This window comes from Gracilinanus agilis, chromosome 1 (genome assembly GCF_016433145.1).
Source record: "Gracilinanus agilis isolate LMUSP501 chromosome 1, AgileGrace, whole genome shotgun sequence".
Classification (NCBI taxonomy): Eukaryota; Metazoa; Chordata; class Mammalia; order Didelphimorphia; family Didelphidae; genus Gracilinanus; species Gracilinanus agilis.
The window spans coordinates 153,105,538-153,119,471 of record NC_058130.1 but is presented as its reverse complement, the minus strand read 5'-3'; the positions used below and the strand labels follow the sequence as shown (position 1 = coordinate 153,119,471).

Genomic DNA, 13,934 nt, shown 5'->3' with positions numbered 1-13,934 from the left:
ATGAAGAAACTCCCTCTATCATTTCAGTTTGGCACCTCTGCAACTTTTAGTCTTAGAAAGTTGACTGGGCACTGAGAAGTTATGTGACTTGCCCTGCACGGCAGAGCCAGTATTTGTCCCAGGCAGGCTCTCGAACCCAGATCTTCCTGGCTCTACCAATCACACCTTGCTGCCTCTCACCTATACCAGCGAAGTCAGAGTTCCAGTCCGTGTTCCACTCCTTCTTCAGACTTAGAATATTTTGCCAGTGCCTTTGATCTTTATGTATCTCATACAGACTGAAGTTTACCCAAGTTATAACTAGGCAAAAGTCATTTTTAAAACCTGACCGTAAAACTTTGGCATTCTAACACAGCGTTCTGACATAATCCCGTCTATATACAAGAAGGATGTCAAAGGTCATATTTTATTGGAAATGGGAGTGAAGATGTCAACGGAGGAAAAGGGGGTGTGGAGAGCCTGTATATGTAACGGACAGACCATCTCCTGACTGTAGCGAGAACGTGGGAAAAAGGTAGGAAGAAAGTACATTTAAATAAATAAGGTGGGAGCGACAGTTAAGGAGTTCAGGGCGGTGGTCCGAAAGGCAACGCTGGAAGGAATCAGATTTCAGAGTTGCAGCCCTGATTGCAATGAGTCACTAAAGAGCCCGAGACCCTGAGAGCTGCCTTTGTTTCATTCTCTTCTGGATGCAGCCTGAGAGACAGCGGATTTCAACTTGTAGCGACTTTTTTTCCTGTCTCTCTCTTCCCTGAGTGCAAGCTCATGCAACCCCAAAGTTTGGTCACTTAGACTCTTGGAGCAAACTTTTCAAAAATGCTTTCAAGGTACACGTTCTATTTTTATTCTTTCTCCTGCAGCAGCTTGTCACATACTTTCCATCTTAACTTATTCCTGTTCCTTGACAAACTCTTTTAGGCAGAACTGGGGGTCCTGGTGTTTGTCGGTCCTGCTCTGGCCGGCGCTGCTGTCTGCTATCATCCTCGCTCAGATCACGGAAGGTAAGAAACCTTACCCCACTCTGCATCTAGCCCCCAGTCCTTTTCAGATAAAATCAAGGGGAATAAATGAAGTCCCCAACAGCAGGATGGTGATTGTAGAGAATCTCACTGTACTTGCTAACTGTTGTTCCTTAAGGAATTTGCTCAAAGTTCTGGGCTGTAACTGTTCTTCATTCCTGAACATAAATGGAGAGGGAGAAAGTGACCTTTCTACATAAGAGAGCTTGTTATGAAGTTATTCACTGGCACATTCCAGTGTAACCTAGAAGTGTACTTTCAACTCTTGATGTATGTTGAGGCTTACAGAATACATCAATGAAGAGAAGGAGGAAGGGGGGGGGGAGCCCTAAGGACTGATGAAGATGTGATGCTTGGAATGTTGCAGTAGAATTGGGTGGGGTATATATAGATGTATGTTCCAAATGAGTATGACTACTGAATGCCTTTAGATGATCTCAGTGAATGAAATGGAAAGACCTAAAACTAAAATAAATTTGTACAGAAAAACTTTCCTTTCCCATGTGAAATGTTTCCCTTTTTATAATGCCCACACTTTAAGATTTACTGTTTAGACATGCCTTACCTATGGACACATCTCCAAGAAGCAGCCCGTTTCAATTCAAGGGTGGGGGGGGATGATTCTGATGCTCTATTCTCTGAATAATCGTTAGGAGAACCTTTAAAACATTTGGCTGTGTCCTAAAATGGAAGAAGCTTCCTCTGGAGGTACCTGTCACTGGCTAAGGAAGGGGAAGCCCTCTGTTAGGGATATGGTAGAGGGAATTCATAGCTCAGGCAGGGTCTGGACAAGATTACTTCTGATGGAGGACCTTTCAAAATTTTTTGCCAATGAGTAGGTCGAACTATAGTATTTATCAGAGGAGTTCAGACAGGCTTCTACAATATAAACTCATTTCAGACTTCCCTAAAGTAATTTTCTCTCTAGAATGGATAGCAGATTCAATAGGAAATGGTAGGTTTTAAGTTTGGGGCATCATCAGCTGCTCTTACAATGGAATAAGTATCTCTGGGGGCTCCAGAAGGCCAGGAAAGATAAGATACAACTAATCCAGGGTTTGGGAAGAGAGTATATAAGAGAATAACTCCCCTGGAAGAAGGTACCAAAGTGGTAATGGGGAAGGGAGATTCTTGTGCATGGATCTATTATTGTAAAGAAGGTATTTATAATGACAGTCCATTCCATTTTGGATAGTGTGAGGACATTTTCTCTAATAATTCATTTGTGAATAGAATGTAGAATTGTTCTATCCTGAAGGCAGATTGGTATAGTGAAAAGTACATGAGAGTGAAAGGACCTAGGTTCAAATCCCACTTCTCGACACTGCATGAACCTGGAGGGATAACCAAAACTCCCTAAGCAATTGTTTCTTCCTTTTAAAAATAAGAAAAGGCTAAAATATCCAGGCATTTGGAGTTTTTATTTTTAAAAAATTCATGTAATTCATTATTTTATTTATTTATTTTAAACTCTTACTTTCTGTCTAAGAAAGAAGAGTGTCAAGGGTTAGGCAATTGGGGTTAAGGGACTTGACCAGGATCACACTGCTGGGTAATAGCTGAAGTCAGATTTAAACCCAAATCCTCCCTATTTCAGGCTTAATACTCTAGCTGCACCAATTTCATGCAATTTAACATGCCCATGAATCTGTTCACCCAAATCAAGACTCATTCATTCATTTATCCATTTAGCATATATTTACTATTCTTAGCCCAGTGAAAGACATGATACCTACTTTCCAGGAAATACAGATAGAGATGGCATGATTTTGTTGATAACGGAGAACTATCAAATGAGGAAACTCCCCTGCCAGTAAAATAACTATAAGGCTAGCTAAGACACATGACTTTTTTGTAAAAACTCTAAATCCTTGAATTTGTTGTCCTTTTCTCAAATATTTCAGGTCTAATACCCTTTTCTTATATAGGGTCTTTATGATATCCTTGTCTTCTCCTTAAACTTGGAAATTAACTTTAAAAAGATAAACCTTAACTTTCATCTTAGAATCATTACTATGTATTGGTTCCAAGGCAGAAGAGAGGAAATTAGGGTTAGGCGATGGTGGTTAAGTGATCTGCCTGGCATCACAAAGCTAGGAAGTGTCTGAGGCCAAATTTGAACTCAGAACCTCCTTTCCCTAAGTCTGGCTCTCAATCCAGTAAGTCTAACTTAGCTGCTTCTGAAACTTCTAACTTTTAAGAATTTCAGATCTCTAGAAGCTACATCAGTTCTCTCTCTCTCCCTCACACAGCCTGGAGATGCTACTAACATTTTGCTTTGTTCATCATTGGTCATTGCCAATTCCAGATCCAGGCTCTGTCATTATTACCTAGCAACTTACATCCTTGGAAGTTGGTGTTACCTTACCAATCTCTTGAATCCCTTCTAAGATGCTAGCTCAGTCTTTCTACCTCTTCCTTTGAAATTACCTGTGAAGACTTCAGTATCTGTATGAATTATCTTTCTAGGAAATTGTTCCTCAAAGTTTCTTGAATTCATCAGTTTCTGTGATTTCAAACTCTATTTTACTTCAAATATCTATATTTCTTCTCCAAGACCTGAAATATCCTTCACTAACCACCATCCATTCACTTCTTCTGTACTAGTTTATTTTTTATCTTTATTGTGACCTTTCTTCAGTGTTCTTTGATGAACTAAAGAGTTTTCATAGACAAATTGTCTATATCAAACAGTCAATATTGAAGGAAATAGGCCTTTTACATTTCATTTTTAGGAGAAGGTTCAAAAATGGGAGATCACATTGCTTAATATAGATACTTAAGGAAGTGAGAGGGAGGGACAACAAAGCAGGGACACTGAGTGGCCCAATGATCCCCTCATGCTCAAGCCAGGATTGACACCTTCAACCCATGGCAGGTAGCCAATCTCCCTCACATTGAGGGCCCATGCTCATATCTCCAAAGTAGTATTCAGAAGGGAGAGCATGCACATAACCTCAATCCTCAATTTCTTGCTTTCTCCTTAGAGACAATTGTGTCTCTGAGCAGTCGTTAAATTTTTTTCTTCTCTTGACATTTGAATATGCCTGACAGGTATTTAAAATGTTCTCTCCTCAAGTCTCTATTCTATCTTCCTTTGCCTGACAGATCACCTCATCTCTTATTTTTCTAAGAAAATTGATGCCCTCCCATATTAGCTTCTTCACTTCCTCTAAACCTTCCCTTATCTTCACCCATTCTCATTTCCTATAGTCTCTGAGGAAGAGGGGACCTGCATATTTTCCAAGGCTAGCTCCTCTGTACTCTCAGTTCCACTTCTCTCCCCCTGTGTCTTTCTCATTCTCTCCTTTTCTCTTCCTCTCTCTCCCTCCTTCTTTCCTTCCTTTCCTCCCTCCCTCCTTCCCTCTCTCTCTTCCTCTATCCCTCTTTCCCTCTCTCTTCAGAAGACTGCCTCTTCTCCTTTCTTCCCTCATGTCTTCCTTTAATCCAGACTACAAATAGTAGTGTTTCCTCTGTTCTAAAAAAAATGACCATTAACCTCTCTACTTCCTAAAGCTATTGTCCTATATCCGTCTTCTTCTTTCCTGCCAAACTTCTAGAATAAACAATTCAAACTTACTGCCTCTACTACCTTGTTCCTCTACCTGTTGCAATTTGATTTCTTTCTTAACCATTGTAAAAAATATATCGCTCTCTTCAAACACAACAATGTTCCTTTTATTGCTAAACACAAATGACTGTTTTTAAAAAAATTCCTTTGGATGGGAAATAGATTGATATAGCAGAAAGGACAGTTAACTCATAATCAGATGCTGTGGGTTTAAATCCTAGTTCTGTCACTCAGTAGCCATGCTCATTTGGGTAAATCATTAAATACTCCTGAGTCAATTTCTTTGGACTCAATTAAGAGAATGTACACAAAGTGTCTTCTAAATCATGTAGCAATATTAAAATGTGAGCTATTATTGTTAATCTCTTCATTCTAGATGTCTCTGTAGCATTTGACCTTGTTGAGGACCTTATCCTTCTTAATAATCTTTCCTCTTGTTTACATGATGCTACTCCCATGATTCTCTATCTGATCCAGCTTGTTTTCTTTGCTGGTTTCTCATTTTCCTCCTTCCCCTTAAACATGAATTTCCCTTCCCTCCTCAACTTTCTCCTCTTCTCCTTTCCCTTCCCCTTCTTTCATTTTCTCTCTTTTCCTCTCCCCTCTTTTCCTTCCTTGCCTTTATCTTCTCTCTTCTCCCCTTCTCTATACTTTTCCCCTTGGTTATTTCATTCCTTCCCAAGGCTTCAGTTATCACCTATACAGACAACTTCCAAAACTATATCTCTACCCATCTCTCCTTTGAAGTACAGATTAGTTCTTATTGCTTATTCATTATTTCCTCCTGGATTTCAAGTGCCAGATAGCACCATAAACTTGATATGTCCAAATCTTCCTTCAAAACTTGACAGTCCCTCAACTTCTCTGCTCCTGATGATGGGAGCTCCAAACCCTCAGTAATTTTTGACCTCTCTCTTTCTCCACCCCCACCCCAGTCTCTGTCTCTTCTCTGCCTCTTTTTGTCTCTGTCTCTTTCTCTCTCATACACACACACCGCTTCCAATCTGTAGCCACATCTCCTCAGTTCAGCCTTACCAATAAGTCTCAACTTGGTCTCCATTTTTCCACTCCTGTTACAATTGCCCTTAGTTCAGGCCTTAATTTTTTCTTCATGAGGTTATTATTGTAACCCCTTATTTGGTTGTCCAGTCTTTAGTTTATCAGTTTTCTAATCCATCTTTCGTATCATTTCCTAGTTCAATGGTTCAGTGGGGAAAAAAAACAGGATCAGGAATCAGAGTAGTTGAGTTTGACTCTTAATTCTACTATTTACTACTATGTGATCTTAGGCAAGTTGGCTAATATTTCTGAGGTTACTTTTCTCATCTACAAAATAAATGGGTTGAATTTAATGATTTTTGAGATCGCTTCCAGCTTGAAGCTATGATCTTATGGTCCCACTAACAAATATATTACTCGTCTCCTTAAAACTCAGTGATTTCTTGTAAATTATGGACTTCTGAAGTCCTTCACAACATTTTTTCATTCTTTTCTAAGCTATATTGTATATATATATGCCTATGTGTGCCTACTACTAAGCCCAGTTTTCAAATAAAGTCATTCTACTAGCATCAAAAAAAATAAAAACCCTACCCTAGATTCTTCTCCCTACTCTGTTATTTCTTTCCCTGTTCCTGCCTCCTTGCTTCTGACCTCAATATCCAAAATCAACTTTCCTCAATCCCTTTAAAATCCCTCTTGTTGTTAAATGCCCAACTCAAGTGATACATTCTTTCTGAAGCCTTCCCTGGCCATCCTAGATGAAAGTGGTTTCTCCATAACCCAGTTTCTCATAACACTTTTCTTGGACAGCTCCTTAACACAGCTCTCTCTTTTTTGTACTAATATTGTCCTTTCTTCCCTGCTAAATTATGTGTTCCTTGAGATCAGATTCAGGGTCATCTCTTTTATCTTCCTTTAAGACATAGATCAAGAACCATCTTTTTGTATGAAGACTTTCCCAATCCCTTAACTCCCAGTGTCCTCCCTCCCAAACTACTTTGAAATCAACTTCTTTGAATTTGTTTGTGTTTATCCACCTCATATTTATGCTCCATATAATTGTCTCCTCCATTTTGTTATTTTATAGTGTAAGTTCCTTTGTGAGTGTGGAATTATTTCATTCTTCATACTTGTATTCCAAAGGACCAGTACATGACCCATAATAAATGCATGTTGAAAAATTGATAGATTTTATTCCCTGTGCATAAGTATGATACTTTTTGAATAGCAAATGCTTGGGAAATATTTCTTGAAGTTGGAAAATATAAAAAATACATCTGACTGTTTCTGATGATGGATGGGAAATCTTGAGATAGTTGACATGACTGTCAAGCATATTTTCCATAGGACACAACTGAAATTTGTGTATAACAGAAAATGTATATTTGCCACCAAAACAGAAAAAAAGAAGGTTGTGCATGTCATGGAGTTCTACTAAAAAGTGTAAATCTTTGCATTTAGATACTACTTATAGATTCAGAAGTAAGTTTGTGTCACACCTGTGACCTAATGCTTAAAATAAAAAAGAACCTTGTGAAGAACACCTACATAAGCCTTAAGTCCATTAAAATGGCACCTTTGCCTTCTTTCCAGGCTGAGAATAAACCATGCTCTTGGACTATAAGCCTATGTAATATAAAGTTTTCTGACATTTGTGATATTAGTAAATGAGATGCCTGAAAGTTCTTATTTGGGACTTGTGTAATACAGTCAAAGAGCCTCCAGAAAGCTAGGACCTACAGTTACTTTGGGGGAATTCTCAATTCTCTCATTCCTAGCCCTAACTCAAATAAACTTGACAAATCATTATGTGATACCACTCCATAAGTAAGGAAGTATACTCTATTGATTTGGGAACTGATAAAACACCCCAATTTCTCCCTAATTATATATTTTTTAAAAAAGTATTGTGGGGAAGCTAGGATAGCCAGCTCAGTGGATAGATAGCCAAGCCTAGAGATAGGAGGTCCTAGATTCAAATTTGGCTCCAGACATTTCCTAACTGGGTGACCTTGAGCAAGTCATTTAACTCTAATTGCCTTACCCTTAACACTCTTCTGTCTTGGAACTGTTGCTTAGTATCAAGTATAAAACAAAAGGTAAGAAGTTTTTTTATATCATTGACACCCTTTTGCTTTTACAAAATATAAATTTCCAGATATGCCCCTCCATTTACCTTTATCCCTATATCTACACTTTCCTTTTAACAGATATTTAAAAGAAAAACAAAAGTTAAGCAAAAACAAGCAATAAATCCATTCAGTGACAGTGTCGACAGTGTCTTCAACATTCCATAGTTATAATTATACATTTCCCTAAGGAAAAGAAGGAAGTACCTTTTCTTCTTTCTTCCCCAGGCCCAAGTTTGGTCATTATAATTATGTAGTGTTCAGTTTCATTTTATTGACTTTTCTACTTCTTGTAGTTATTATATGTGTATATTGTTTTCCTAGTCTGCCTCATTGTGAATCAGTTCATTTAAATCTTCCCATGTTTCTCTGAAGCTAGTTACCTTTATGAACAAATTGTGGTATCTGCTGGTGATGGAATACTACTATGCTCAAAGGAATAATAAACTGGAGGAATTCCATGTGAACTGTAAAGACTTCCAGGAATTGATGCAGAGTGAAAGGAGCAGAACCAGGAGAACCTTATACACAGAGACTGATACATTGTTGTAAAATGGAATGTAATGGACTTCTGTACTAGCAGCAATGCAATGATCCAGGACAATCCTGAGGGATTTATGGTAAAGAACGCTATCCACATTCAGAGGAAGAACTGCAGGAGAGGAAACACAGAAGAAAAACAACTGCTTGAACACATGAGTTGATGCAGACTCTAAACGACCATCTCAGCGCAACTATCAATAATATAGAAATAGGTCTTGATCAATGACACATGAAGAAACCAGTGGAAATGCGTGTCAGCTATGGGGGGGGGGAGTTAGGGAGGGTGGAAGGGAGAATAAGAACATGAATTATGTAACCATGGAAAAAATTTCTAAAAAATTAAAATTAAAAAATAATGAAGAATTTCCTGTAGACAATGTTGTTGTCATTCAGGCATTTTCAGTTGTGTCCAGCTCTTTGTGATCACATTTGGGTGTTTCTTGGCAAAGACGCTGGAGTGGTTTGCCATTTCCTTCTCCACCTCATTTAAAGATGAAGAACTCAGACAAAGTTAAGTGACTTGCCTAGGGTCACACAACTAATAAGTGATGCCAGATTTGGACTCATGAAGATGAGTGTTCCTGATTCCCAAGCCCAGGGCTTTATTTTATTTTATTTTTTTAGAACATTTTTCCATGGTTACATGACTCATGATTTCTCCCCCCCCCCTTTTCCATTCCCCCTCCTAGAGCTGACAAGCAATTCCACTGGGTTATACATGAATCATTGTTTAAAATCTACTTCCATGTTATTCATATTGGCAGTAGAGTGATTCTTTAACATCAAAACCTTAACCATATTCTCATCAAATCATGTAATCAGTCATGTTTTTCTTCTGTGTTTCTACTCCCACGGTTCTTCCTCTGAATGAGGATAGCATTCTTTCTCATAAGTCCCTCAGAATTGTCCTGGATCATTGCATTGCTGCTGGTTCAGAAGTCCATTACTTTCTATTTTACCACAGTGTATCAGTCTCTGTGTATAAGGTTCTCCTGGTTCTGCTCCTTTCACTCTGCATCGATTCCTGGAGGTCATTCCAGTTCACATGGAATTCCTCCAGTTCTTTATTCCTTTGAGCACAACAGTATTCCATCACCAACAGATACCACCATTTTTTCAGCCATTCCCCAATAGAGGTACACCCCCTCATTTTCCAAGTTTTTTGCCACCACAAAGAGCGTGGCTATAAATATTTTTGTACAAATCTTTTTCTCTATCATCTTTTTGGTGCACAAACCCAGCAGTGGTATAAACCTAGTGCTTTATCCACTATGCAATCTAACTGCCCATGTAAACAATTAGGGAGATTATTTAAATCTTTCAGAAACATTACTATTAACCAGCTGACCCTAACATGGATTTCCTTCACTCCTTCATTGTGCATTCCTTTAAGAGATTCCATGAAATTTGGATGAAAGGGATAGAAAAGATCCCAGAAGTGGCTAAAACTGTACAGAAGTAAGGTGTAATAGATGAGCAAACTGGTTGAATGGGACAGCTGAGACCATAAGGAGTTGAAGGACCAATAGCTCCTGGGAAACTGAGATCACCTACTGGGGCTAAGCAGCTTTTGGGAGACACTGCTCCAACTTGGCATCCATCCCCAAGACTCATGTCTCAAACCCTGCACTCAATTTGCTCACAACTATATGGCACCAACTCTCAGTTATGACACCAAATGGTGATTGACAAATGTTTGGTCTTTGTTACACAACAGAGATAGTGACTGTGCTTTTCCCTTCTCAAATAAACATGATGAACTAGTTAATATTCCATTCAAAAAGCCTCTCTCAGTGCAGCTTTTTCATATGACACACACTTTTAAATTTAATTTCAGGTTTAAATGCCTCGAGTGGGTGGCTCTCTTTCATGTTTAATTTTCCCCATCCATCAGGATGTGAGCTACTGGTTTGAGAAGCCAAATTATTTTGATTCATCTGAGGTTTCCAATTGTACGTTGGCATTTAATGATAATTAAACTCCTCTTTTTCTCTGTCTTGTGTGGAACTTTTAAAAAATCTTAGAAGCCACAATTGAGGATTGCTTTGAACAAGTTGTATTGATTGCTTTTGTTATGGTTTTTAGCTAATTTACTTTTGTTTCTGCCACAAAAGCCCTACTGTGATGCTTTCTTATGTTATAGAGATGATTAAGAATTCTTTGAGACTGTTCCAGTGGCCTGTGAAGGACTATAGTAGGTCCTACAAAACTGAAAAGACTTTTAAGTAGGAGCTTGGCAATGACCTGTTGATAAGTTGTCTGAAGACCAGTCTAGCTAAAAGAAACAGCATGATATGGTGGTAGACATGTCATGATTCTGTTGGATCTGTTTCAGGAAGAATTAGATTCTAATCACCTCTTTAATTTTGCTACTTTCTTCACCTCTGAAGTTAAAATCTCTTCCTCTGTGAAAGTCTGAGCCTCATTTGCCTCATATGTAAAATGGGGTTAATAATACCTATGCTAACTATTGTATCATATGGAGCTTTTGTGAGGTTCAGAGGAGATAATTAGCAGAAAGCACTCTTCAAACTTTAAAGCATTCCCTAGATACATTTGGAGAGGTTAACTAGCATTTTTGTACTGTTTTTGAATAGATTTGAATTTACTTATATGCATTGCAGTGTTTCTTCTTCAATAGGATGGAAGCTCTATGAGAGCAAAGGTTGTTCCATTTTTGTCTTTGAGTCTATAGTGCATAGCACAGTGCCTGGTGCATAGTAGGTGTCTAATAATTGCTTGCTAAATGAATGGATGTTTGAATGTCTAAATCTAAAAAATAGTAATCATTAATGGTCCAATGTCAACTTGGAAGGATGTCTTCAAATGGAGTTCCCCAAGAATCTATGATTTTCAACATTTTTTCAATGATGTGGTTAAGTCATAGATGATATAGGTTGCCCAATTTGTTGATGGTAAAATTTGGAGGGATTTCTAACATACCGATTTAGGTAGCTAGGGGATGCAGTGGACAGAGCACTTGGTTTGGAGTCAGAAGACTTGAATTCTAATTTAACTGCAGATACTAGGTGTGCAACCCTGGGCAAGTCATTTAACCTTTGTCTCAGCTTTCTTGACATAATAACTGCAAATACCTTCCAAATAATTTTCTGAGATAATATTCATAAAGCACTTAGGATGGTGCCTGAACTATAGTAAGTGCTATATAAATGCTAGTTATGATGGTGATGATGAGGAGGAGTAGGAAGAGAAGAAGGAAGAAGATGTAATTTTGGATCACAGAGCCTGGATCCAAAAAAATTTTCCTATACTAGAATAATGATTTGAATCAAACTAAAATGAAATTTAACAAAAACAAATGTAAAATTCTATGTCTGGGTTCCTAAAATTAACTTCATAAGTTTAGTAACCTGAGGGTCTTAGAGGCCTACTAGCTTAGTATGAATCAACATAATGGCACAGCCATCAAAAAAAGGTAATACTATTCTAAAATGTAATAGGAGAGGCATAATATCTAGAAATGAAAGATGTAATTATTCCACTATGTCCTAACTTTTGATTTTGGAAAGAGCTAGATAAAATTAGATTGAATCCAGGAGAGAGTTATGTCCCACTGGGACAGTAAAAGCACTTGCCACTAAAGAAAAGCCATGAAAAAACTGGAGCTGTTTGCCCTGGAGAGAGTTGGAGAAAGGGAACTGATAATTCTGTTCAAGAAATTCTGGAAGGACAGTTATGTGGAGAAGAGTTCAGACTTGCTGGTCTCACAAGGGAGAATTAGAAGTAAATGCCTAATGTTAGGAAATACTTCCTGACAATTCCATTGTTCAAAAGAGGAATGAGATGCCTTGGAAAGTATGAGCTTTACGTCATTAAAGAACTTCAAGTAAAGGCGAGATGACCACTTGTTGGTATTGTAAATGGGAATCTTGGACAGCTATTGGATGAACCAAATGGTCTCTTGTGTCCCTTATAGCTCTTAATATCTCTGATTCTTCAGGCACTCGATCTATGTTTAATTGAAGCCAAAGAGACCATTTTACTTTCCAATTCATTTATAGAGTGACATTCTATTGGGGCCATCTGACCGCATCTTTCAGAGTATGCTCATTGCTTCAATGTTGTTAGAAGCTCCATGGGTATTTTAGAATGCTCTTTCCCATGTGCTCCATTGGGATAACCACAAAACAAATATTGTAGGAGAGCTGTGATTTTCAGTAATAAGTGTGCCCAAGGCACAAGTCCCCAAGTGAGCAGTTGCTGTTTTCTTTGATTTTTATAAATGAATTCAAACATTAATGACAAAAGAGTCTGATGCCAGAGAAGACTTAAAGTCTGAGTTATATGACTGAAGTTGCTGGCTTCTAGGCAGGATAAACCTCTTGGGCAATGTTCTCTGTCATAGCTCTTCCTTTGGTTAGCCTGATGCCTGTGGCTTCTTATTAGTTGAAAAAGGATTTCTGTGTTCATCTTTCGTCATTGAAAATTCACTTAAATGACAAGTAATGCAATTTCTAAGCATGATCTCCCACCCCCAAACATCATATCGCTCTTTATTTTACAACTTTCTAATGTATTTATCATCTAATGTTGGATATAGATCCCTGTTTTGTTCCCCTCCTGCCCCACTGAGAGTGAATAGAAACAACATATGAGCTTTTTTCTTATCTGGATCCTACCATTTAAGGATGTACTATAGGGAACTCCCCACTGAGCAAATTCTCTCTACCTTTTAAAGACCAGCAACTATTCATCAACTTATAGTCTTAAGAGAGTTGCACAGGAAACCCAGAGGTTGCCTGACTTGTCCAGGGACCCATAGCCAGATTGTATTTAGGCAAGACTTGGACACAAGTCATTATCTGAAGTGAATTCTCTATTACTTCACGCTGCTTTCAATGTAATAATATCTAGTCTTTGAATTTCTACCAGTGTAAAAGTACTGTATTGGTGCATAGAATTCTGTTTGATGAATGAATGAGTGTTTGGAAAGTGTTTGTTGAAGGAATGAATGTTTGGAAAGAAGGGGAATGACATATGCCTAACAAACAGAAGAATAACAGAATTTAAGGTTGGAAGTGATATCAGAAGTCATCTAGTTCTAACTCTCCATCCAGTTTATGAATCATTACAGGAACCTAGAATCACAAATTTGGAAGGAATCTCGCAGATGTCTAAAGTTGACCAAGGATTCCCTCGATAACATTTCTAACAAGTGGTTATCCAAACTTTAGAGACTCCCAATAAGGGGAACCCACTCACTTACTACCTTTTGAGGCAATTCCTTCTACTGTAGGGTAGCTCTTATTGTTAGAAAGGGTTCCCTCACCCCTATCCCAATCAAGTGGTTGTTATTTGTTGCTAAATTTTACCAAACAACAGTTAGGAACATTTTTATATTTACACAGAATTTCATGATATCCCAGTGGACTCAAGGATAACAAGAGCACTGACCTCCTAGGGTTTTTGAGAGGATCAAATGAGATAATATTTATAAGGCACTTAGTATAGTACCTGACACATAGTAGGCGCTTAATAAATGCCTGTCTTCCTTTCTTTTTCTCTACTCCAAATGTCCTCCTACCACCTTATTCTCACTGCTTGGCCACCCAATCCCTTTATAGTCATACATGATTTTTTCTTCTTCCTCCTCCTTCCTCCTCCTCCTCCTCCTCCTCCTCCTCCTCCTCCTCCTCTTCCTCCTCCTCC

At 38.3% G+C, this 13,934-nt stretch overlaps 1 protein-coding gene across 1 annotated transcript in view; it reads left to right on the top strand.

Moving 5' to 3' along the window:
* The first annotated feature begins 816 nt into the window (after positions 1 to 816).
* Positions 817 to 13,934, top strand: part of COL15A1 (collagen type XV alpha 1 chain) — a 218,515-nt gene continuing 205,397 nt past the window's right edge. Inside the window, exons 1-2 of the mRNA XM_044658323.1 lie at positions 817 to 827; positions 919 to 1,001. Of these exons, the coding sequence (XP_044514258.1) occupies positions 817 to 827; positions 919 to 1,001 (94 nt within the window). The remainder of the gene's footprint in view (positions 828 to 918; positions 1,002 to 13,934) is intronic.